The sequence below is a fragment of the Protopterus annectens genome, chromosome 2.part0, assembly GCF_019279795.1.
Source record: "Protopterus annectens isolate FY-2018-M chromosome 2.part0, PAN1.0, whole genome shotgun sequence".
NCBI classification, from domain to species: Eukaryota; Metazoa; Chordata; order Ceratodontiformes; family Protopteridae; genus Protopterus; species Protopterus annectens.
This window is the reverse complement of record NC_056728.1, coordinates 701,897,232-701,923,708: the sequence shown is the minus strand read 5'-3', so window position 1 is coordinate 701,923,708 and position 26,477 is coordinate 701,897,232. Positions and strand designations below refer to the sequence as shown.

Genomic DNA, 26,477 nt, shown 5'->3' with positions numbered 1-26,477 from the left:
CTTCATCAGAACTAAAACAGCTCAAAAAGCATTTAAATAAGATAAAATCCATGATCATTGGCCAATTTTGAACCGATCACTACTACATACAGTTGAAATGTAATCAGCCATTTCTTAAAAAAATCTTTCACTTTACATCCTAAATGACTGAATAAATAAAAGTCTGCATCCAGCTACAAGTTAATATTTTAAAATTTTAAAACGCTCCATATTTAATAAACATAACATTTTATTTAAAAACATTGTATTTATGCTCATAATTTTCCTTCCTTCTCCTTCAAGGCAGGCATTATGGATACAGCATCGTTCAGTCCAGGTGGTAAATTTGCAGCTAACCTTAGTTGTCACAATAATTCCCTTTTACATAAAATATTTTTCCAATCCCCACCTCTCGGATCAATGTTCACCACATCCAAATGCCAAACTTAAATCCTACAAACTTCTGACAAACCATACTATGCCTATATGTCATTTTTCTCCTTTTTATTCTTTATATCATACAGCTGCTCATATATCCTAGACTTGAGTGCCCTTTCTATTTTGCCAGCACAAAAAAAATACAAGTGTTACACAATGCAAAATATACAATTTTGTTGGTAAAACAATTTCCTTTAAAACATACTCCGACTTCTGTTCTATTATACAAGTTAACATATGGCACCTGTAAAATATAACCACATTGGGGGCACCACCCATAAGGTTTAGTACCATCTTCACAATTTATATTATTAAACCCCCTCCCAACCTTGTTTTCTAAAAAGTTTTTCAAATTGGTACCCAAACAGGTTTCTTACCTACCATCTTTGAAATCTCAATATTGGTTTTAAATATACTCCAGTTTCTGTATAAACTATTTTTTATCCCAGTGGATATATTGCACGACATATGCTTGTGTAAAATTGATAGATGCCTCACCAAGTATTTGTACTGGTTTTAAAGGTCCATTCCTCAAAAGGGGTTTATATTTCTTGCCCCATTCATTAAAAATGTCTTCTAATATATTCTCAACCATTTTAATGGGATAGCCTCTATCCACAAACATATCCCTCTAACTTTCTGTTTTTTTTTTCTGTCTCTTGCTCATTTTAGCTGAGCTCCTATTATACTACTACATTTACATTTCTTCAATATCTTTACCTCCTCCTCTCCTTCTACAACTGGCTATTCCCTTGACCTACTTAGTCCGTAATACTTGTACCTAATAATTACTGTACTTTTTCCTCTTTCAGTTTACTTTATTTTCTCCCTTTTCCTTAACAATAACTACATTTACTACCCTGTTTCTCTAGCAACCTGCATACTTAACACTGTATAATACTTGTTTCTCTAGCAACCTGCATACTTAACACTGTATAATATTTAGTTTAGCAATACCTGTTTTTGTTGTCACGACCAGTTACTACTGATATTTTTTTTAACTTTATTTTGTATTATCTGAGACGTGAGCTTATTCTCCTCATCCCCTTGTCTGAACTTTGTTTGTCATTTATTTAGACTAGTCCATGAAAACCATATATGTAATTGTTTTTCACCTGAGTACATTATGTTATTTGTTTGTTTGTTTTTATTTAGTTACTTCCTAATCTGTAGTGTCTTAGTCTGATAGTGGAGCTTTTCTCCTCGGGCCTCTGCTGAAAATGGACATGTATCCAGCCAGACTAGCCCGGTTAACAAATGTAAAATAAATAAAATAAATAAATAAAAATATCCCTCAATTTAAACAATTCACTCTCTGCATCCCCTATTTGGGATGTCATCTATGCAATTCTTATTGTTTGCCCCTTAATAATACTCTTTCTGAGATGGGGGTGATTACTGTTAAAATGTAGATATGAGTTACAAAAAGTCTTCTTACGATACACACTGGATTTAAAACCTTCTGGTATATGTGAAATAGTTGTATCCAAATAGTGCATCCCCCTTTCATTATACTCGTACGTCATTTTTTAAAAAAGAGGTGGTATTGTTTAAATATTCAGTAAAACCAGGCATTTTAACTGTATCTCCCTTCCACAAAATAAAAATGTCATCCAAAAACCTATTATATAGTAATATGTCAGAGCTAAAAAAGTTGTACTCACCATAACATTCCATGTGAGTTGTTCATCTCGCCTTCATTCTTACAGATGGGTTCAAAGCCGATCCTCGGCTCAGAGTCGGCCAACTACAAAACTCAAGTTCTTCAGACAGCTCGAGGCCAAGTCCCTATCCCATGATGCACCTTGAGTTACCTCATATCTTGTTTGCTGCCTCTAATAATACCACATGCCATTCTGTCATTTTTTTAAGGTAAAAACCAAAGGAAAGAAAGCAACCATGATAAAACATGAATCTCGGTCCTCGAAAACACCTGGAGGGGGTAGGAGGGTGGGAAGTAAGAATGAAGGAGAGATGAACAACTCACATGGAACGTTATGGCGAGTACATAACTTCTTTATGTGAAGTTGTTCTATCTCGTCGTTCATTCTTACAGATGGGTAGCGTCCCAAGCACAATCTTTCTCGGGTGGTTCACAGGAGTACGTTTCGCAGGACAGTAGAACCAAAGGAGGCCCTGTCCCTTGAAGCCCTATCGACTTTATAATGAGTGATGAAGGTATGAGGCTTTGACCAAGTAGGTGCTGCACAAATACTATTTACTGGTAGCTTGGCAGTAAAGGCTGAAGATGTGGAAACTGCTCTGGTTGAATGAGCCTTTATTTTGTGTTGCAGAGGTATATTGGCAGCTGAGTAAGTGAAGGTGATGCAGTCAGATAACCATTTTGAAAGAGTGGTTTTTGCCACTCTGGAATCTGAAAAGGAATCAAAAAGTTGTTCAGATCTTCTAAATTCTTTGCTTCTGTCTAGGTAAAATCGAAGTTGTCTGTGAACATCAAGTTTGTGCAGCAAGTACTCCAAGTTATTGGTGTGTTTGGGGGAAAAAACGGTAATTCTATGGTTTGATTAAGGTTAGCTTCAGTACAAACTTTAGGTAAGAATGAAGGATTTATTCGTAGTGAAACTATCAGAATGAAAAATCAGATAAAGGGGTTTTATAGACAAGGCCTGTAGAACTCTTCGGGCAGATGTGATGGCCACTAAAAAGACAGTCTTCCAAGACAAAAATTTCAAATTGCATGAAGAAACTGGCTCAAACGGTGGAAGAATGATGGGTAAAAGCATAACATTTAGATTCCAAGGTGTATAAGGGGATTTGACAGGTGGTGTCAGGTGGAAGGTTCCTTTGAGAAAAGCTTTGGACAGCTTGCATGACATTACATTACAGCCTTCAGTACCCAGATGAAAACTAGAGAACGCAGTGAGCTGCACATGAAGGGTGGCTGCTGCCGCTATCTTGCTGAAAAGCACAGTCAAAAACTCTAGTATGGAGGAAATAGGAGCTAGGTAAGGGTCAATGTTATTTTGAGAAGCCCATATGGAAAATCTCTTCCATTTGCTGAGGTATAACTTCCTAGTAGATGACTTATGAGAAAATATTAAAATATATTGCGTTTCAGTTGACAGATTATGGAACCTGGCTATGTTGGGAATTGGAGCAGCCAAGCTGTCAATTTCAGGGACTGAAGAAAGGGATGAAGAGCCCAGATGAGTGCATCAGAAGGTCTGGAACAGAGTCTAGAATTCAAGGCTCTTCCAATAGATGAGGTCAAAAAAAGGGAAACCAAATCTGACGAGGGCAGTGAGGCGCTAAGAATAATGGTCCTTCCCAGGGCTTTGGCTTTCTGTAACACTTTGGATATCGGGGGTACTGGTGGAAAGGCATAAAGGAGACCCGGAGGCCAATAGTGTACGAGTGCACCCCTTGGGGCATCTCCCAGAGGAGAAATTAGGGCAAAATAGCTTCTGCATTTTGTGTTCATGGGGGATGCACAGAGATCACAGCAAGGCTGGCCTCATCTGCAGAACATTCTTTCCGCCATTTCTTCTTCGAGGGACTACACGTGAGGCAACAAGACTGTCCTGCTCAGTTTGTCTGATATCACATTGGATTTCCTGAGGATGTGCGTTGCTATCAGAAAGCGCTGAGTAGAGGTAGCCCACTGCCACACTCTTAGGGCCTCTCGACAAATGGGATAAGACCTGGTTCCTCCTTGTTTGTTTATATACCAGACCACCGACATGTTGTCAGTCTGAATCGCAACTGTCCCCAGAGGGAGAGAGTCCTGAAAGTACTGCAACATCAAGAGTACTGCCCTCATCTCCAGGACATTGATATGCAGATGTCTCTCTTGTTCGGTCCATGCGCCTTGCGCAGTTCTTCCCTGAAAATGCCTCCCCCCCCACCTGATCAGAAAAGCATACATGGTCACAGTGGCCGATGGTGAGGGTAGGATAAAAAGGACAACCTATTGTTACTTGGGGAGAGGTCAACCACCACCAAAGATCCTTTTTTCAAGAGTTTGTTAGAATGATGAGATGAGACATTGGGAATTCTTGATAGGACCCACTGCATGAACAAGAGCCATTGTAGAATCCGCATGTGCATATAACCCAATGGAATTGCTATTATTGCAGCTGCCATCGTCCCCAACAACTTTAGCACTTCTGAGGCTGGCACCTTCTCTCTGGATATGACATTCAGAATTTGCTGATGAAGTACTGATATCCTTTCTGATGGAAGTTTTAAAGTGGTGGTTGGTGGCATCCAATTCTGCTCCGATAAAAACTATATATTGCGATGGCGACAAGGCAGATTTTTCTGAGTTTATGGTTAATTCCTAGTTGATTGCAAAGAGTAAGTGTGGTGTCCCTGGCTTGTATAAGCTGATGCCTAGTGGTGGCTGTGAGGAGCCAATCGTCTAAGTAAGGAAACACATGGAATCCCAAACGCCTCAGGTGAGCTGTGACCACTGCCATACATTTGGTGAACACTCTGGGGGCTGTAGTGAGACAAAAGGGCAGGGCTCGAAACTGGTAGTCATTGGCTCCCAGCTGGAAGCGCAGATGATCCCTGGATGGTCTGGCCATTTTTATGTGGTAGTACGCATCCTGGAGTTCTATCAAGCACATCCAATTGTCTTTCCCTAAGAAGGGAAGTATCAACTGTAGCGTGATCATCCGGAACTTCTCCTCCTTGACAGATCTGTTTAGTCTGCTGATGATGTTCAAAATAGGTCTCCAGTCCCCTGGCTTTTTTGGAACTAAAAAGAATCTTGAGTAAGTTCCGGATCCTATCTGGTCTGCTGGGACTGGTTGGATGACTCTTTTTCTAGCAACCTTTGGACCTCTACTGTTGCTTGCTCCCTGTAGCTGGGTGGAACGTCTGGGATTTTTGTTATCAAGGGGGGAAGAGTGGTGAAGGGAATAAAATATCCTCTGGAAATTATGCTTTGTACTCAGTTGTTATTTGCTATTTTTAGCCAGGCGTCTGGATACAAAGATAAGCGACCCCCGACTGCTTCCAGAGTAGGACAGTCGGGCCTCCTTTTCAGGAGCACTGGTAGGACTTCCCAAAGAACTGGTCTCTGTCACAATGATTTTGCGGACCTCCTCTGCCGCGAGGGCAGCATCTTCCATTATTGCCCCCTCCTCTGCCCCTGGAGGGGGGTTCACCACATGTGTCCATTAAGGCTCCTTGGGCTTTTCAGAACCACATCTTTCTTCCCTTTTGACCCTTGGGGTAGGGTCTAGTAAGGATGGAAAAACGGACTCCAATGGCAGAGTCTTTTCTTCCTGCTCACACCTGGTCAGAGCTTCCTTAACTTTGGGCCCGAAAAGAGACGAGCCATCAAAAGCGGTATTGACACAGGATGACTTAAAGGGCTTCGCAAAGGAACATAAGCGCATCCAGGAGTGTTTCCTAAGAGCTATTCCTGTACCTGCTGCCCTACTCTTTCCATCAGCTGCATATGAAATCAAACGTATGAAAGAGTTCACTATGGAAATAAGGGTACCAAGCTGGAATGCAACCTTGTCTGTAGCTCCCTCAGCTACCGTACCCTGTAGAGTATCCCCAAGCTCTTTTAGGAGGTCTCTTTGCAGTCTTGTGAAATGTGTGAAGTAGTTCAGTGAACGCATGGCAAAAGTCTCCGAATTAAACATGTGCTTCCCGTATCTATCCATGATCCTAGAGTCTCTGTTAGAAGGATGGACAGAGGAAGAAGTTTCCGATATCTCTTTTGGTGGCTGCCACCACCACCATAGCATCAAAAGGCACTCCCTTTGTGAGAAAGGTCTTATCGTGAAGGGCAGAAATAAATTTAGTGAGCCTCCTAGGGACAGGCTCCATGGTGTCCAGAGACTCCCATGCCATTCGTGAGACCAGCTCCATAAGCTCATCAAAGGGTGGAGACACTCAAGAGGTAGAGGGCTGAGACCCAAAAGCTTTCAGGAGGACCGACATCCTCAGTAGGGTTGGTGGGCTTCCAGCCACCCCTCTGCTTTAGGATTTCCAAGATATTTGCAAATGACATTTTCAGAGGGGGGACCATGGGGACCTTCTGATTCATCCAAGTCGGTGTCAGATGTGATAGACTCCTGCGGGGAGTCTAGATGCTTCCTCTTGCAAACTCTTCCTGGGAACCTCAGCAGTGGGAGCTTCTGGTGAGGTCTCGGAAAAGCAGGGACCACCCAGTGGGGCTTACTGAGGCTCAGTCTCTATGCTTCAAAGGGATCTGTGAGGCAGAAGTAGACACAGGCGCTTTTAGGGAAGAGGTAGTTGGTCCTAAAGTTGTGCTGTCCTGGGGGACATTATTCTCCTCATGGCCTCAAAAGCACCTCTTGCTCTGATGGGAAGGAACCCCTGGATCCGAAGAAACAGAGGATTCCCTTAGCACTGGAACAGTGGGCTCCAATCCAGAGGTAGGAGCCGAACCTCATCTGAGCCGAAGCCCCAAGAGGCAAAGTCGGAACCGAAAGGTTGGTTCAACTATCCTCCCCGGACCCGACCGGCGAGTGTCGGCTACTAGACTCCTCGACGGGCACCGAGGAAGTCTGAGTAATCGGAACCGATGACACTGGAGCAGGCACCAGTTCCGAAGGCTCCACAATTATCAGGTTCAACTCCTCCGGCTCCAACAGACCAGTATGGCAGGAGGAAAAGAAGTAGATGGAGGAACAGTTTTTCAGTTCTGAAACCACTTGGGTCAGAATCTATAAAAATTTTGCAAATGCCGGTGCCTGTAACAACTTCTGCACCACACGATCCACATCCAAATCAGACAGGCTTATCAAGGACCGAGATGAATGGATCGAAGGTGGTACCGACTGTAAGACTGGTGACTTCAGTACTGTGGAGACTGGTTCCAGGACTGGGGACCGGCTCCAAAAGGATAAGACACTCGGCTCTGAAGGCTGTGGAGCCGACGTCGAAAGTTTTTTTGATTCTGTCAGATCCACAACACTCTGTTCCGATGATGAAGACTTACAGGACTTGGAAGATTTGGGGGATTTACTAGCTTTATCATGGTCACCCAAAGTTTCTTGAAAGGATGATTTTAATAGCCCTCTGTCAATTAACTTTCTTTTTCTTTCATGTAGTACACGGCTACTAAAAGAATGGACATTCTTTGGACATTTTTTAAACCCAGGCTTGGGTTGTTTCTCCTTATCCTGGTCAGTCATGAGAAATATCTAAGTGCACACAAGAAAACCTGTAATAAAGGTATATCAAAACACACACTCACACTCACACAAGTGTTCAACAAATTCAGTGAACACACAAGTATTTTAAACAGTTAAGCAGCCCTTAAAAAACAAATGGGCTCTATAATGCTAAATAGAATCTAACTGTTAATGTTCTAGAAACACATTCTAATAAGCTATAAATGTCTACTAAAACACACTTCTAAACTACTTAATACTCTTCTAAGATATAAAAAGGCACATCAAAAATAAGGGAAGTTTAGCCACACACTAGTTCAAAAAGTTTTGAAAGTTATCAAATTGAAAAACTATTATGAAAGTTTATAAAGAAACATTTTCTAGAAGAAAAAAACTATACTGGCCCGAGCTGTGAGGAAACCTCCGATCTGTTGCAGCAGCAAACTAGATCTGAGGTAATTCAAGGTGCATCATGGGATAGGGACTTGGCCTCAAGGTGTCTGAAGACCTCGAGCTTTGTAGTTGGCCGACTCTCGGCTCCAAACCCATCTGTAAGAATGACTGGCGAGATAGAACAACTTCACATCTACTGTCAAAAACATATTGTAATTCCCATCCTAACAGGACTATATTAGCAGAAACGGGGGCACACACTGCCTCCATGGACACACCCTTTACTTGCTGATAATATTGCCCCTCAAAACAAATAAAATTGTTATCTAATACATAATTTCACATATAAGGTTGACCTGTTCATGCTGCAATTTGGAACAAGTGAAAATCGTTTCTTCAAAATATTCCATCCCCTCCTTTCTGGGAATACATGTAAAAAAGAAGTGATGTACTCACCATAATGTTCCACGCTTGTAGTCCATCTCGCCCTTCATTCTTACATATGGGTTTGGAGCCGATCCTCGGCTCCGACTCGGCCTATTACAAAGCTCAAAGTCTCTTAGTTGCCTCGTGGCTAGGTAGGTATCCCGTAGTGAGCTAGTACAATCCCCAGATCTTGTTTGCTGCTAAACTACAGAAATATAGAAATAAAGTTATCCAGAAAGAACAATAATGAGAACAATAATGAAAGGTCTCCACCCTACCAAAGGTAACACTATCCTGTCTTCAGATCCTTCCAGGATGGGGGTAGGTGGGTGGGTTCGTAAGAATGAAGGGAGAGATGGACTACAAACATGGAACATTATGGTGAGTACATAACTTCTTTATGGTCTGTAGTCCTATCTTGCCTTCATTCTTACATATGGGACAGCGTCCCTAGCACCTTATTCTTGGGTGGCTCACGGGAAAATACTCCTGAGTACCGTGGAACCAAAGGAGGCTCTACCACTTGATGTCAGGTCCAATTTGTAATGAGTAATAAAGGTATGAGGGGTAGCCCAAGTTGCTGCTGCACAGATACTGTCAATTGGAACTCTGGCTTGGAAGGCAGCAGATGTAGACTGGGATTGTGTAGAATGAGCCTTAATCTTGAATGGTAGAGGTTTTCCACTGGAGGAGTAAATTAAGGAAATACAGCTCGAAATTCAATTTAATAGGGTCACTTTGGAGACTGGCAGGCCTATTCTCGATTCAGAAAAGGAAAAGTACAGTTTTGTACCTACCATAAACGTAGATGTCCGATGGGTATGCATCTGCAGTCATAACATATGGGTTTGTCCTGCCTCAGGCAGCCCTTCGGTCGGCCGGATTCCAAAGTCTGGGTCTGGCCTCGGCTGATGTCGCACTTTCCCCGACGTCACAACTTCTGGGGTATAAAGGCATCAGCCGACGCCATTTTCCTCAGTGTTTCTTGCCCCAGATGCCAGGTGCCCTCTAGGAAGGCTAAATTTGGATAATGCTGGAAAGTTCCAAACAGTAGCAAATTATATACATATACCAACAAACAAATACACCATAATAGATTCCCCCAGTTAGCTGAAAGAGGGGTAAGCACCCTAGGAAACCCACAGAGGGGAAGGAGGGTGGGTAATCCTGACTGCAGATGCATACCTATCGGACATCTACATTTATGGTAGGTACAAAACTGTACTATGTCCTTCAAGGATGCATCTGCAGTCATAACATATGGGTAGAATACCATAGCCAAACTGGTTGAGGAGGTACTAAGAGAAGGATGGTGTAGATAAAATCCCCTGCAGAACTGCAGTTGCAAACCCTGCTCGGGATCTGGAGTATAAAGGTAGATTGTAATGCTTGGCAAATGTATGCACGGAGCTCCAAGTAGCACCTTCTAAAATGTCCTTGGTAGCCACCCCTCGTAGGAAAGCTGTAGTGGTGGCTGTGGCCCTTGTGGAATGAGGCCTGATATTTTCAGAAGCTGTCTTTCCATGAAAGGAGTAGCAAAAACGAATGCAATTTCCTATCCATTTAGAAATTGTCTGTTTGGAAATTGCTCTTCCTTGTACCCCAGTTGCATATGCTACAAAAAGTTGGTCAGTTTTTCTGTTGGTTTTAGTTCTGTCCAGATAGTAGCATAGCTGTCTGTGTATATCCAAGGTGTGCAACAGTTTTTCTCCTTTGTTCTGTGGGTTAGGGAAGAAAGTAGGCAAGTGAATAGCTTGGTTCAAGGATACCCTAGATACCACCTTTGGCATGCAAGTAGGATTGGTTCTCAGTGACACTATATCCTGGTGGAAAATAAGAAAAGGCTGCACTGCCATTAATGCCTGTAACTCGGATACTCTTCTTGCTGAAGTGATTGCCAGAAGAAAACAAGTTTTCCAAGATAGAAACTGTAGGTCTGCTGATGCTGCTGGTTCAAAAGGAGGTAGTGTTAATTTCTCCAGCACGAAATTGAGGTCCCATGCAGGTAGAGGGGGTCTCCTTGGAGGTTTAACATTTTTGATCCCTCTCAAAAATTGTCTGAGCAGAGGGTGAGAGAAGATAGGTGGATCCATGTTGTATTCTGCTGAAATTGCTGAAGCATGAATCTTAATGGAGGAATAAGACAGGCCATTGTGGAACAATTCTGCTAAATACTCTAGGATGTGTGCTAGGTTTGCCACTGAAGCATCTGTGCCCTTTGATGTGCTCCAAATGAGGAATCTTTTCCATTTAGCTGAGTATGTCTTCCTTGTGGAAGGTCTGCGAGCCTCCAGGATGATGTCCTTCACTCTCTGAGATAAAACAGTTTGGTTTGGTTTTAAGGAATTTTCCAGGCAGTTAGTTTCAATGTTGTTAAGTTTGGATGCAGGGTCTTGAATTTGTTCTGCGTGAGAAGAAGAGGCCACAGGGGAAGAGGCCATGAGTTCGCCTGAGACATGCTTCTGAGTAGCGGATACCAGTGCTGCCTTGGCCAGTCTGGAGCTATTAGTATCACCTTTGGCTGTTCCTCCCTGATCTTCAGTAGAACCTTGTACATCAATGGGAGAGGTGGAAAGGCATATGCTGTTAGTGCATTCCAGCTGAAAGAGAGAGAGTCCACCCTCCAGGCTTGTGGGTGGTATATCCTTGAGCAGAATTTTTTCAGTTGGTGGTTGAGTGGGGAGGCGAACAGATCTATGTCTGGCATTCCCCATTGCTTTGTTATGAGTTTGAAGATGTCTGGATGCAGCATCCATTCGTGTGCATCCGTGGTAGTTCTGCTTAAACTGTCTGCTAGTGAATTTTCTTTTCTTGGTACGAATTTGGCCTGTAGCTGGATACTGAGATTCAGGCATAGGTTCCACAGATTCATTGCCATCCGGCATAGAGGGTAGGAATGTGTGCCTCCTTGTTTGTTTATGTACCACATGACCGTGGTGTTGTCTGTCCTTATTAACAGATGTCCTTGCTGGAGGAATGGTTTGAATGCCTCGATTGCATGCCTCACTGCCAGCATTTCCTTTTGGTTTATGTGCATGCTTAGCTGTACTTGAGGCCATAGGCCTTGGATGCATTTGCCCTCCATGTGTGCTCCCCATCCTTGGTCTGAGGCGTCCGTGGTGATGGTCTGCCTTGTGTTTGGTTTGTTGAAAGGCAACCCTCTGTTGGACTGGCAGGCCTGAGCTCACCATAGGAATTCCTGTTGAAGGCATGGAATAATTGGTATCATGGTTTCTAGACTGTGACTGTGTTGAGACCATACATTCCTTAGGTACCATTGCAATTTTCTCATATGCAGTCTGGCATGAGGAATTAAGATTATGCAGGATGCCATGTAACCCAGGGCCTGCAGGACTTTCCTTGCAGTAAGCGGAGTTTGTCTTGTTAAAATCACGAAATAATCTGGAAGTTGTTTTTGTTTTTCTTCTGTGAGAAAAGCCATCTGAGTGACTGTGTCCAGATCCGCACCCAAAAAGGTTATCCTTTGGGATGGCACCAGTCTTGACTTTTGGATGTTGACTGTGTATCCCAAGGCCTGTAGCAGGAATATGACATAGTCCAGGTCCTTTAATAACTTTTTCTTGTTGTCCGCTTGTATTAGGCAGTCGTCCAGTTATGGATAAATTTGAATTCCCTGTAGTCTGCAATGTGCAATTACTGATGCCAGGCATTTCGTGAATACTCTGGGCGCAGTAGATAAGCCAAAGGGCAATGCTGAGAATTGATAATGCTCTGATCCTGCAAGAAATCTGAGGTGTCTTCTGCAATCTGGTCGGATAGGGACGTGCAGGTATGCCTCCTTGAGATCTAGAGTCACCAGCCAAGACTCCTTGCCCAGCATGGGAAGAAGTTGCTGTAGGGTCAGCATTTTGAATTTTGGCACAATAAGGTAAGTGTTGAGCGCGGACAGGTCGAGAATAGGCCTCCATTGGTTTTCTTTTCTTGGTACCAGGAATAATCTGGAGTAAAATCCTTGGCCTTGTTCTATAGATGGTACTCTTTCTATAGCTTTCATTTGAAGAAGTTTGCTGATTTGTCTTAAAGCCTCTGTCTTATGGTTTGGTGGAAGGTTTGGCATTCCGCCCCTTTTGGGCAAAGTGTGGAAGTAAAACCTGTATCCTTTGTCTATTGTTTGCAATGTCCATGTATCCTTTGTAATGCAATGCCAGTTTCTGGAGAATAGAGCCAGCTTTCCGCCCAAGGGAGCTTCCAGTTGATCCCTGGTAGGCAGAATCAGAGTCAAGTCATTGGGCCAGTTTCTGCTGAACCTCGGAGGTTGGACCTGCAGGAATTTCTTTACTGTTTGCACAGATTTTGCTTTTTCTTCCACCTTCTTTAGAATCTCCTGTGCAGGGGAGCCAAATAAACTTTGTTTCTCCATTGGAGCATCGAGGAGTTCAGCCTTGACATGGTCTGGCAAAGATTGCTCCTTCAGCCAGGCATGCCTACGAATTACTGCCCCAGTCATAGCTAAATGAAGCCTCCAGTGCATCATAGCCACATTTTAAAAAATGATTACTGACCTGCTGAGAGTTGTGTACCAAATCCTGAAGGGATTTACGGTCTAAAGGTTCAGGAGAAGAAAGCTTCTTATTCAGCTGATCTAACAAAAATTCTTGGTACTGTATCATATGGAATTGACAGTTTAATGCCCTGGCAGAAAGAGTAGCAGATGTATATACCTTTTTTCCCCATCTCTCTAGTGCTCTAGACTCTCTTTCAGAGGGAAGGGGATTCTTGGCAGTAGCAGCTGCAACCCCTTTAGGGCCCTGAGAAATAGTTTCTGGGTCTGCAGCATGGGCTTTATACAGGTAGAAATGAGAATCCCGGACCCTGTAATATCTGTCAGGTTTGGCAGGGGCCGGGGTAAGAGAATCAGGTGCAGTACTGACATCACTGTACACATCATCAATTACGGTCAGAACAGGAGGTATGGCTAAGGGCCTATGCTGGGGCAAATGTAAAAAGGTCCTTAATCTTTTTCTAGAATCAGAGAAATCCTGACCCTGCCATTGAAAGTGCTCCCACATGGAGTGTAAAGTCTCCCCAAAGGAAAATTCTTCTGGTGGGGAGGCGGAAGGAATAGAATCTTCTGCATCTGAATCCTCATAAGGAGAGAAGGCCCCTTCCTGATGGTCTGACAAATCAGATCCATCCGAGGAGTAATCTGAGGAAAGAGGTTCAGAGGGATCAGTCCTGGGCCTTTTGTCTGGAGGAGGTTGGGAGGTCCTGTCTGGGTGAGGTTGGGAACCCCTAATTAAGGAAATGAGGTCCTCAGCAAGACTGAGGATCTGAGAACTGGAGGAAGGCCTCTGGGAAGGTGATTTGGCAGGCAAAGTTTTTGAAAGCTTGGCAGCTTTTGCCCTGGAGAAGACCTTGATAGACACAGAAGCTGGAGGCTGAGCTGCCCCACGTGCAGGAGTAGAAATGTCCAAAGGAATGGTGTCGGACAATTCTTGAGCACTAGCTTCGGTAGGGAATTCTGAGGCCGACTCGGCCGGGGCCTCTCTGGCCTCGGTGGTCGGAGGTATGGTTTCGGTAGTAGCTATAACCGAGGACTCTGTTTCAGCCGAAACCGAGACACTCGCGGTAGGCCTAGCCGTGGTTTCAGCCGAAACCGCGGGCCGCGAGTGTCGGTCCTTTTCCTTGTGTTTTTTGGCCATATGCGAAGTCGGAGTCTCCGATGGCATTTTATAAGCAAAAGCGGTACCAAAAAATTCCTCTGCAAACTCCAACCGACGTCTAAGAGTCTGTCGGTTGAAGGAGGCACAGGCTAAACAAGCTGATACGTCGTGGTCTGGGCCTAAGCAAGGAAGGCAGTAAGAATGGAAATCCTTATGAGGTATTTGTTTCCCACAAGTTAAACAATTATTTACTTTGTCTGACATCGTCTGAGGCAAGAAAGAGTCCCCAACGGGGTACTTAGCTTTTCAAGTCTTGGTAGCTGAAATCTCTGGATCTGACCGACCGGCACTTGCGAACAGCTTCTGCTTCGGGCACCGCGCAGCAAGAAAGACTGGGGAAAATGGCGTCGGCTGATGCCTTTATACCCCAGAAGTTGTGACGTCGGGGAAAGTGCGACATCAGCCGAGGCCAGACCCAGACTTTGGAATCCGGCCGACCGAAGGGCTGCCTGAGGCAGGACAACCCATATGTTATGACTGCAGATGCATCCTTGAAGGACATCGGACAATTGGTCTGACTTTGAGTTCCTTAGTCCTGTGAAGGTAGAATCATAACTGCCTGTGAACATCTTGTTGATGAAATTTGTATTCTGCAGTGTTAGAATGATTAGGGAAAAACACAGGTAATTCTATAGTTTAGTTCAAATTAGTGTGAGAGCAAACTTTAGGGATAAAGGAAGGATTTGTATGAAGGGAAACTCTGTCTTTGTGGAAAATCAAGTAAGAAGGCTTAATAGACAGTGCTTGTAACTCTTGATACTCATCTAGCTGATGTGATGGCTACTAGAAACAAGGTCTTCCAAGACAGAAACTTCAATTGGCACGTATGTGCGGGTTCAAAGGGCAGTGAAGTTAGTTTGGACAGAACAAAGTTTATATCCCAGGGAGATACCGGTTCCTGAAAGAGAGGTCTCAGCAAAGCAGCGCCTTTAAGGAAGGTTTTACACAATCTGTGGGACATCAGGTTAGATTCATGTCGCCCCAAATGAAAATTGGATATCACTGCCAATTGGATCCTAACTGTGGCAGTGGCAGATCCCTGATGGAAAAGTTCAGACAAAAATTCTAAAATCATAGGGATGGATGCAGTGTAAGGATCTACATTCCTTTCGTTAGCCCAGATAGAAAACCTTCTCCATTTGCTAGTGTATAACTTTCTAGTGGAAGTTTTATGCAAAGACGTAAGGATGTGGGTCACAGCAGGTGAAAAATCATGAAGCCTGACCAGGGATGGAATTGGAGCAGCCACACTGTCAAATCGAGGGTGTGGAGGCAGGGGTGAAGGGAGCCTGACATGTGTGTCAAGAGGTCTGGCACTGGGTAGAGAGTCCATGGATCGTCTAGTAGATGAGGCTCGGGAAAGGGGATCCAAATCTAACAAGGCCAGTAAGGAGTGATAAGAATCATTTTGCTTCCCAATAGCTTTGCTTTCTGAATCACTTTGAATATGAGAGGAAAGGGAGGGGAAAGCATAAAGGCGTCCAAGGGACCAATCGTGAACAAGTACGTCTCTCGGTGACTCCCCCGGGGGGGTAAGGGAGAAGTAGCTGCTGCATTTGGAGTTGATCGGACTGGCAAAGAGATCGCAGCAAGGCTGCCCCCATTTGCGAAAGATCTGTTCCGCTATTTCCGGATTCAGAGACCACTCGTGAGGCATCAAGATTGCCCTGCTGAGCTTGTCGGCTATCACACTGGTTGTCCCCGGGATATGCGTTGCCACTAGAAAGCATTGGGAAGAAATCGCCCACTTCCATACATGAAGGGCCTCTCGACAAAGAGGATAAGATCTGGTTCCTCCTTGCTTGTTGAGATACCATACCACTGACATGTTGTCTGACTGGATTGCTATCGTCCCTAGAGGAAGAAAGTTGTGAAGTGCCTGCAACGGTAGAAGCACTGCTCTCATCTCTAGGACACTGATATGTAGGTGAGCCTCATGATCTCTGGGACTTCTTGAACCACATTTTACCACCTCTCTGACCCTTGGGATATGGTCTAGAGGAGCCGTAAAACGTACTCCCATGGCAGAGAGGGTTTTCCCTTCTTGTTTGCACCTGGTGAGTGTATCTTTTACCTTAGGTCCAAACAATGAAGAACCGTCAAAGGGGGCGTTGGTAAAGATAGACTTGAAAGGCTCTGCAAAATTACATAAGCACATCCAGGAGTGTCTCCTAAGGGAAACTCTTGAACCCGCTGCCCTGCTCGCTCAGTCAGCTGCATAGGAGATCAGCCTCATGGAGGAGCTCACGATGGAATTTAAGTTGGACAACTGAGCAGACACCTTCTCAGGGAATCCTTCAGTAGATGTACCTTGAACAGCATCTCCTAACTCCTTGTGGAGATCTCTTTGAAGCCTAGTGAAATGTGTGAGAAAGTTCAGCGATCTGAGAGTAAAAGCCACTGAAGAAAAGATATGCTTCCCGTATCCATCCATCATTCGAGAATCCTTATTCGGCGGATGGACAGATGAAGTCTCCGCTAGCGCCTTCTTAGTGGCCGCCACCACCACTTTGGCATCTACAGGCATGTCCTTGGACAGAAAATTTCTCTCTTTTGTGGCAGACAGGAATTTATTGAGTCTTCTGGGAACTGGCTCCATGGCATCAGGAGTCTCCCAAACCTTCCGACTAACCAGGTCTAAGAGTTCAACGAAAGGTGGAGACATCCAAGAGGCTAAAGGTTGAGACCCGAAAGCCTTCAGGTACACTGACTCCTCATCAAAAGGGGTAACAATTGGCCAGCCGCCTCTCTGCTTAAGGATCTCTAAGATGTCTACAAAGGAGACATCAGAGGATGACTTGGGGACCCCTCGGACTCCTCAAGGTCAGTGTCTGAAGTGATGGACTCATCCAGGGAGTCTACATGCTTCCTCTTGCATGTCCTCTTCCGAGGGGGCTCCTCAGAAGGGTACTCTGGGGAGGTCTCGGAAGACTGAGGGCCACCCAATGAGGGCTCCTGAGGCTGCGGGTCTCTGCTGTCAAGAGACAGAGGTCAGTGCTTGAGGGGGAAGAGCGTCGGTACCCTTCCATGGAGCTGATGAGCGAGACAGCACACTCCATCTCAAAGCAGATCTCTCCGGCTCCAAAGACAACCCCGGTTCCAAGGAAACGGAGGTAGTCAGTGGCCTCAGAGCGATCGGCTCAGAGACGGATGTAGGGTCTGAGCTCACCCTAGCCAACGCACCGAGAGGCAGAATCGGAACCAAAATGATTCAGGTCCAAGTGTCCCTGTTGGGGCCAACCTCTGAGCTTCGGCTCCTAGACAACACGGATGGCGCTGAAGGTGTCGGAGCGGAACTTGGCTCCGAGACAGCCACAAGGGGAGCTGGAACTGAGGGTTCCACAAGTGGCACCGAAAACTCTGGCTCCAAAGGCCAGACTCGGCTTGGAGGAGGAACCACAACAGGGAGGATGGACTCAGGTGGCTCCGGAATCGACTGACTTGGAGCCAACAACAATTTGGTCAAAGCAGACGACTTTAGGAGTCTAATAACTACTCTCTCCACATTTCCCTCTGACAAGCTCTTGGAGGATCTGGATGACAGGGTAGGTCATCAATATGATGCTTTCAATCCCTCCAAAAGATGTGCTGGAAATCACTGGAAAGGGAGCAGCCAAAACCCTAAGCTGTCCCAGGTTGCCCATAGATTCTACTTGTGCAGCTGCTACATGGGCTAACCCACATACTTCCATTTCACATTATAAAGTGGATGTGGTCTCCAGGAGCAGAGCTGATTTTGGTTCCACGGTTCTGAAGAGTTTGTTCCGATGAGCCACCCAGGATTTTAGGTGCTAGGGACGCTGTCCCAACCAGCAAGAATGAAGGTGAGATAGACAACTTAACATAAAGAAGTTATGTACCTACCATAACGTTCCATGTTAGTTGTCTTCTTCTTGCCTTCTTTCTTGCGACCTACCCTCCATCCCCCTATCCTAGTGGACCGAGAAGAATTCCTTATGGTTTTTCACTGGCTGAGTCTTCTCTGGCTGTTCCTCTCTGCCTAGTAGTCTCACTGGTACGCTTTATATATTATAGGATAGGATTCCTTCCTTTTTATGTTGGCAGTTAGACTTACCAAACGAGATCTGGGTATCTAGCGCCAGGCATCATGGGATAGGGGGTGGCCTCGAGCCAGTAAGCAGCTCCCGAGCTTTGAAGATGGCTGAGTCGGAGCCGAGGATGGTCTCCGAACCCAACCAGCAAGAATGAAGGCGAGATGGACAACTTAACATCAACTGTTTCATGAGAGTGCTACCACATACAATCTAATGTCAGTAACCATCCTGCAATACTTTTTTTATTTTGCTTTTATCAGGCATGTGTAGAATTTAGATGACAGGAAGAGCTTAGTAATACAGAACTTGATCCCTTAGGTCCACTGCTGAATGGACACATGTAAAGAGAAAAGGCATAGGTACGGCAGACTGCTGGCACTGAAGGAGGTCGTGAGACTGCAGTGGTATCAGCTGTCTGAGGGGTAGCCAGCACAGCTATCAGACAGATCAGATGACCTTGCCTGCCACTGAAGTCCCATGCCTGTCCTGGGTTCATTAGTGGAGTGGTGGTCCTTACCTTGCTTTTTCTCTTTACAAGTACCCATTCAGCAGGATGTTGGCTACACCAAGAATGTATATATTTACAATCATGTGGGTCTACATGGCAAAACTGGGTCTGAATGCTATACACATGTACAGATATCAGTTTTTTTTAGGACTCAGGTTACGGAAATTATGATTTTTTCATATTTTGGTAAATAACTTTGCAAAGGGAGCATCTGAATGTGCTAATACCTCATTTTGAAGATAGTATTGATAGTTCCAACATGGTAAAAGAACTGTGTCTGTATGTTATACATATGTACAGATATCAAACTTTGTTTCGGATTTAGGTTATGTAAATTATGATTTTTTTTCATATTGTGGTAAATAACTTTGCAAGGGAGAATCTGAATGTGCTAAGTAATGCCTAATTTTGAAGACAGTACCAACATGGTAAACGAACTTTCCCGTGTATGTTGTACACATGTGCAGATATCAAAGTTTGTTTTGGAGTTAGGTTATGGAAATTATGATTTTTTTCATATTTTGGTAAATAACTTCGCAAGGGAGCAGGTCAGTGTGCCAAGTAATACCTCATTCTAACGACAGTGTTACTCCTTACAGCACTGTACCAGAACTGCGTCTGTGCACTGTACACATGTACAGATATCACAGTTTGTTTAGTATTGTAAGATTATGAAAATTATACATTTCCAATACTTCTCGTTATTATGCCCATATCTTTGCAAGAGAGCATGGTGATGACATAAATGATGCATCATTTTGAAGCTGACATTGAGACGCACAACTTTTACACTGTTATATAGCCTCTGTCTGTTACAGGTGATGAGATATTATGCTTTATCAATTATGAGAAATATTATATTAATCATATTTCTGTGAATATCTCTGTAAAGGAACATCACACAGTAATGGTTAAGATATCATTTTAAAGCTGACATTCTTACAAAAAAATTAAATACAAATTGTATGGATCTACATGGTACATCAACCAAGATATTGCGCTTTGCTTTTCCAAAAAGGTAAAAAATATGCACAATATCAACATTCCTTGCCAAATATTTAATTGCTCTGATATGCACCATCAACATTTACACTGTTTGAAAGGTCAGTGTCTGCTGAACAACTTTTGCATTTACATTTTTAGTCTAGCTCTTAAAGAGTTATGAACATTTGTTTTCTGTTTGGTATTACAAATGGATTTTCTGAAAATGAGCTCTTGCTGCACTGTTTTCCCTATGGTGGAATTAAGCAGGCAGCTTTTTCTGAGCTGCTCTGGAGTGAATGAATTTATCATACCATGTGGCAAAAACACTGCCCCTGCTGATTACCACATCAATGGCAACCCCTTAAGAACACAACCCATTGTGAGAGACCTGGGTACTCAGGTTGACAACAATCTCACATCCAACCATCATGTGGTGGCAGTGGTCAGAAAAGCCTTTTACTTGGTTCATCTCATAAGTAAAGGAATGGCATCCAGAAAAAAGGAGGTTATTACCTCTCTGTACTCCTCCCTCATTAGACCTATAATTGAGTATAAAAGCCCAGTTTGGTATGTACCTCTTCAAACACCTGCACAAACTGGAAAGGCCACAGAAATACCTCACAAAAAGAATCCATGGCCTCCAACACCTGTCTTATGCAGACAGGCTCAAATCACTATCACTTTACTCGGTGTCATATAGATTGCTCAGAGGTGATCTGTGTCTCGCCTACAAGGCAATATCGGATCCGTAAGTCTAACTCCTCGCACATTACCCATTCGATAGGCCTAAATCGAACATGTGACATCAACAAAACCTGCTGGAGGGACAGGTTCGTCTCCCAGAGACTGCCCCATCTCTACAATAGACTTCCCATACATGTCAAACAGACAACCTCGCTGACCCTCTTCAAGCGCAACCTTGATGAGTGGATGGGAAGCCCCAAATTTGTCCCAGGGGTTCCATCTTTGTCCCTCACTGACAAGGGTGACAGGTGCTGGCTGAGGTTTCTTTTTTTGGGATAAACTCTTGGCTAGGCTTGTAAGGGCCCCACAGCCATTAGCCTAGTAACCTCCTATGATAAAAAGCATTCTTCTTCTTCTTCTAGCCTCTTGTTTCCATCGCACTACACTCTTTTACTCTATCACTGAAGTCTCTCCCTAATTATCTCACCTTCCTTCCACTCTTCTCCAACCTTCCCTCACTTTTACCTTTCCTCGATCCTCTGTACAGTTTTCATACTATATATAGTGAATAGTTATGGTGTATGCTGCATCTTCATCCAGTTACGCAACTCATTTGAGTTTATATACTAATTTTTTTTTAGTTATTGCTGATTATTTTTTGGATCTGCAGGAAGGTCCATCACAGCAGTAGACGCAGTTAATTTTATTTGTAGAAAAGAAAAACTGTATTTTAGTTTTACACAAATTCAAAGTCTGATACAAGTTGAAATGTTAATATAAATAAAACACTATTGTTTCTGGTTATATTTTGTGTTAAAACATTTTGTCTGCTCTTCAATTTGTATTTGAATGCTGGTATCCCACAATCCTAATTGGGTGGGCATGACTAGATAATCATATTTGTAAATTTTATGGTAATCAGCGTACCTATTTTAAGTCAGTTGTACCTACTTTACATGGCCCTTTGTCCAGACTTTTGACGTTTCCAGTTTGAGAGGTATGATACAGAGTATGGTTTTAGTAGCACAACTAGATTACAACGTTTAGCAACACACATTCAAAAACAGTTTAACAATTCAAATACATACCCCCCACATACGAATGTTTCAAAGGCAAATGCTTAAGACATTTTTAATGAGAACATAAGCATCTAATGTGCAAAGCTAATGTAGTTAAATTTAGCACACATTTATTAATCAGTGAAACTGATGTTCTTACTGTTTGTTTCAGCAAATTTCTGAACATCAGACAATGTTTTCAGCTCAGTTTGGGGACATTCAGCAACACACAAAGCAATGGATTTAATCTTCCTGTGTACCAGGTCCAAATTGCAGGGATCCAAAAAGAAGACATACCTGAAATAAAAACAGTTGCGGTTTTAAACCAAATAAGCAAAAAAATAAATAGCAAAATTTACTTACAGCTTCTTCCAAAATGTGTAGATGTATGGGTAAACCCCCAATCAATGACGATTTTAGCTACCCCAGTAAAATATGGCCAAACACTACACAAGACAACATCTGCAAGTTCAATTATTTTATATTGGGTAAGGCACAAAGAGTAATGACAACCTCACAGCAGGAGTGTTTCTGGATGGTAATAATGCTTCAACAGCAGGGTTTATCAAACACAACACTAAGGAAACTTTCCTACAGTTCTGTTCTCCAACATTGTTTGCCATTGGGTCCTCAGGAACTGCCCAATGGTCCTGTCCCATTCATTCCTCCAACTGGGCAAGAGCCTTCCAGCTCATTCATTCACCAGTGGGGCTATGAAAAGGATTTTAGAGAGTGGGCCAGTCTATTGATCCAGAGGACTGTCTTTATCACCACCCATTCTGCAGTTAGGGGGACTCTAAACTTCAAAGGCTCTGCTGTCGAAAAGTGCATATTCAACCTCCCTGCTAAGTAGCTTGCCATTATGCGTTGCGGGCATACCACACTTCTTCCTCCAGGATAGTGTAGGTGTAGTTAATGCAGTGAGCCAAGATGCCACAATCCCGCAAAGGTTGCTCACATCTTTCTGCCCAATCTGGTCTTCAGTACATGTGCCACTAGTTGAATAAAGGTCACGTGGTGTTCAGTCAGGGCTTTATCCTTGAAGCTCCACTGGGCTGAATTCCTTGATGCTTACTTTAATAAAATATTACGTACTCACCATAACATTCCACCTGTGTTTTCTGTTTTCATTCTTCCTGAACTGATGGGTTTGGACCCAATAGTCTGATCTGACTTGGCCACTTTTTCCAGTGTAGGATCCTAGAACTCTCAAGCTCCTCCCTTTAGCCATACTTCCGAACCAACCTAACATACCTCAGATCAAGTGTGCTTCCCCTGGACACAATAGGACAGTGGTAGAACATAAAAAAAGGCACAGGAGCTCAGACAAGGAACAGCGGTTTCTCTAATGCTCTTTGACCTCCCCAGAAGAAAATAAAGGAGGGGGTAGGACGGTGGGGAGTTGAGGAAGAATAAAAATAGACAATACAGGTAAGAACGTTATGGTAAGTACTTAGAAGTTCTTCTCTCCCTGCATGATGCAGGCGAACCTTCCCTCAGAGAAAGGCTTTACCAGCTAACCGACTTTCGGAAAGAACATTAAATGTAATTGGGATATCCTCAGATCGAAGAGATCCCTTACCAACTAGCCAAGGAGACAATCTACTAGAGATCTCGGGAAGCACTGTTCCCAAAGGAGAACATCTGGAGCTACCCAGAAAGAGAAGCCCGAGATGAGATTAACTAACATGGAGCGTTATCTCTCCAACATAACTCCCGTCATTAAGTTAGGGAATAGTGTCGGACAAGACCTGTCCCTCATACCTGGAGTACACTGGCTCAATAATGTTAACTACACAAACAGTGGAACAAAGTCTGCCCATCTTCTGCCCACACAACTTGGTCCTTGTAATGAGTCACACACAAAGCACAAGACTGCTCAATGCTGCAGTGAAATAGACTGGACCCCCGAACTATCCTGAAAGAAAGGCTACAGAAGTGGAAGACCAATGAGAGGCCCTGCTTAGAGGCTACCCAAATTGCAGCTAGAGCTGAAATAGAAGAGGTATGTGGGAATCAGAAAGCTGCCTGGGTCACTTTCCCAGATAAGGTCTTTCCCCCATTTGGAAGCATGGGAGACCTTCAATTGGTCTGATTTTTCTGGTGGAGAAGGTCCTATGTAAACAAGAAGAGTTAGCTAGCTGATGAACATCCAAAAATGCAGCTTAAAATCAGCTCTGTCCAGAATGGGTAGGATAAGATGTTTCTAAGCCGGAAAGTAAGTATGTGGCTTGAGATACAACTTGGGAAGAAAGGCAGTCCTTAGTCTAAGAAAACCCTATGAACATGGCTCATATTAGGTGAGCGAATATAGAGAACAATGTTAATAGAAAAACTTCCTGCAAGAGAAATAGAAAGGATATATAAAACTTCCATGACCACCATGGGAAGAAACACAGTAGCAGAGGCAGAGCCGAGCCACGGTATTAACAGATAAAAGAGTTTAGGATGTCATACAGAACAAAGAACAAAGAAACTCGGTTTACAGGAAGTAAAGAACAAGAAAAGAACTTTATGCTCTATGAGACCTTTTATAGGATTGTCCACAAAACCAAATTGTCAATTTGAGTGGGATGTTTTTTTGTACTTTGACTGTAGATGACTTCGACTGTAAATGAAAGGCGGTCAACATGAAAATCCAATCAAGAATTCTGCTTCTATGAGACAAGGGATCAAGCAGATCAAGCCAACATGAAAATGCAAAGAAAAGCAACATACTTGAAAAAAACTGTAGTTCTAGGATCTGGACTTTAAAAAAGACAGCGGTGATCAAACAACTTTCTAGGGAGGCGTCATTGAAATACAAGCCTTCTGAAGGAAGTGGAAAACCAGTTCATACCAGTTGCTGCTATGAATGGCACTTCTGCTGGGGCCAAAGAAAGAAGAGAAAGACCCGAGACTGTGGATGATGCAGAGGCTGCACCAGAAGACGGGGAAGAAAAGGGAGGGAAAAAGGTCGGAGCCAATGAGGAGCAATATGAGGATCAATTCTGCTCTCAAGCATGAATCGCAGGAAATGACTGGGTGGAGATATGGAAAGGAAAGGGCCAAGGAGGGAAAGGCGAGCAATGAGGAAGGGGAGAGAAAATGGAGCAGGTTAGGCCTGAATTTGAGGGTTGTGAGGCCAAAAGGAAGAGATAGTGTGGGGTAGTGGAAGGCACTTGAAAGCAGTGTGAGGTAGTCTGGAGAGAGATCCTGGGTGTGGGTCTCTCAAAGATCACTGTTTTGAGGGGCAGTTGAGAACAGAATGGGGCTGATCCACTTGAGACTTCAGAAAAAGATCGTAATAGGGGGGTTGAGAGACTTCTGAAAATCTATCAGCCTACAGACTGAACTGCTGGCTGTGTGCTGTTATCAGAATAGATCTGTAAGAATGGCGCCTGTTTCCCGCTGAGAAGAGATCGCCCATTGCCAAAGTCTGATGTTTAGAGTCTGTACTGGGATAGTCCTGTGGTCTGATAGGTCGAGGGCATGCCTGCGGGAACGCTGCTGCCATGTCCATGTGCCAGACCCGCGGATGTTCTATGGGTTGCCGTCCGAGTCCTGTGCCTGGCCTCCGTGGTATCAGACCCAGGGTGAGGCATCGTGGTGACTGGCCTGAGGAGGAGGGAACAAAGGATAGAGCCCTGCTGAAGAAAGAAGAAGATACCAGAGGTGATGGAGAAATGGTGACTCTGCTTCATTAATGGGTGGTGAGATCTAGAGGTGGAAGGAGGGAAGATCTCATTGAATCACGACCATAACTTGAACATGGGTAGATGCAGAGGCAGCATGGCAGCCACTAAGATGGAAGAGACTCTCAAGGGGCATGTCGTGAATGGCCTAGAACAGCTAACAACAAACCTGGCTTTTGACCTTGTGACTAAAGCTGGTGGAAGACAAACCTTGTGTGTCCAAGAATCCTTTTGAAACTTAGTGTGGCTGTATTCTGATCCCTTAGATCTGTTTGGCAAGCTGACATTTTTAATTTTGTGTCAACTCCTTTTCTGAAATTAGATTGGCTAGAAAGGCATCTTGCAAGGATTTCTACGCTCTCTGGACCGAAGAAGCTGGCAGCTGGCCAAGGGTGTAATCTGGAGTGAATCAAATGGGGAAACACTGTTTGGTGTAAGAGCCAGGTGTCCTGTGAAAGGGGCCATGGGCCTGGTGTGAGGAAACTGGGGGACCAAGTGATTGGTGAGATTGGCAGCTCTGGTGGTGGCAAAGGCCAGCCCCTCTGGGTGCCTCTGACCCTGGTCTGTGAATCTGAATGTGATACTCTGCATCCGCAGGTCTATGAGCTTCTCATGGCGTAGAAGCCCAGAGAATGCAGAATGATTTGCAAGCTGAACCTTGCGAATCACAGATTGCTTTGGTCTCCTTTAGTCTGCCAATCTTAGTATCACTTTCAATCTCCGTCCTTTCTTTTATCTAGAGAAATCTTAATTAAATGGTCTCCTACTTGTCAATCCCGGCTCTTTTTGAAGGATAAAAGAATCAAGTTTAAAAACTTCCTGTTTTGCCTTGCCCTTGGCCGGGTGTGGGATGTCTGGAAGGGATTGGTTTGAAACTTCTGTTTGGATGAGAAGAGGAGTGTGTAACCAAGAGTGCCTGTTTGTAACTTGCGGATAACCTTGTGAGGAGGCTTGTAACCCTGTGATGACTTCGACTGTGCCCCCGGGCACCTCCAAGGTGGACCCAGGAACCTCTCAAGGGTGCTGCAGGCTTCCTCAGGAAGAGGACCCTGGGGCAAGGGGTTCACAGGGAAGCTGTGCCTCTATGTGACATTCCTCCCCCTCCCCCTCTGCCCTGAGAGCCCCCCTGGCCAACAAGATGTAATCTGGGCTTACCCCCTCTTCTCTTTTCCTGGGTCCCATCCTCCCTCCTTGGTCCTGGGATATGTGGTAGACTATCTTCCGCAGAAACTCTCCCGGTCTTGGGAGAGTTTTACGTCTTGTTCACATCACTCCATCCGAACTTCAGAAGTTTGTCGAACGAACGATCAATGGAAGGTTGGTGAAGAAGGACGCAAAAAGAGGTCAAATTACACAGCGAGGGGGCAAAGTGCTAGAGGCACAGGGGTTGCCTGCTGACCTGCTACCGTTCCAGGCTTGGCATAGGATGCAACGAGTGTGCCTGTGTGGCATCAGTCGGGATAGCTAGAG

The 26,477-nt window shown here is 44.2% G+C and overlaps 1 protein-coding gene across 2 annotated transcripts in view; it reads right to left on the bottom strand.

Moving 5' to 3' along the window:
• SLC44A1 (solute carrier family 44 member 1) overlaps positions 1 to 26,477 on the bottom strand; it is a 1,740,232-nt gene that overhangs the window by 1,383,105 nt on the left and 330,650 nt on the right. For both annotated transcript variants that reach the window (XM_044061029.1, XM_044061030.1), the window contains exon 4: positions 21,494 to 21,630. In XM_044061029.1, the coding sequence (XP_043916964.1) occupies positions 21,494 to 21,630 (137 nt within the window). The remainder of the gene's footprint in view (positions 1 to 21,493; positions 21,631 to 26,477) is intronic.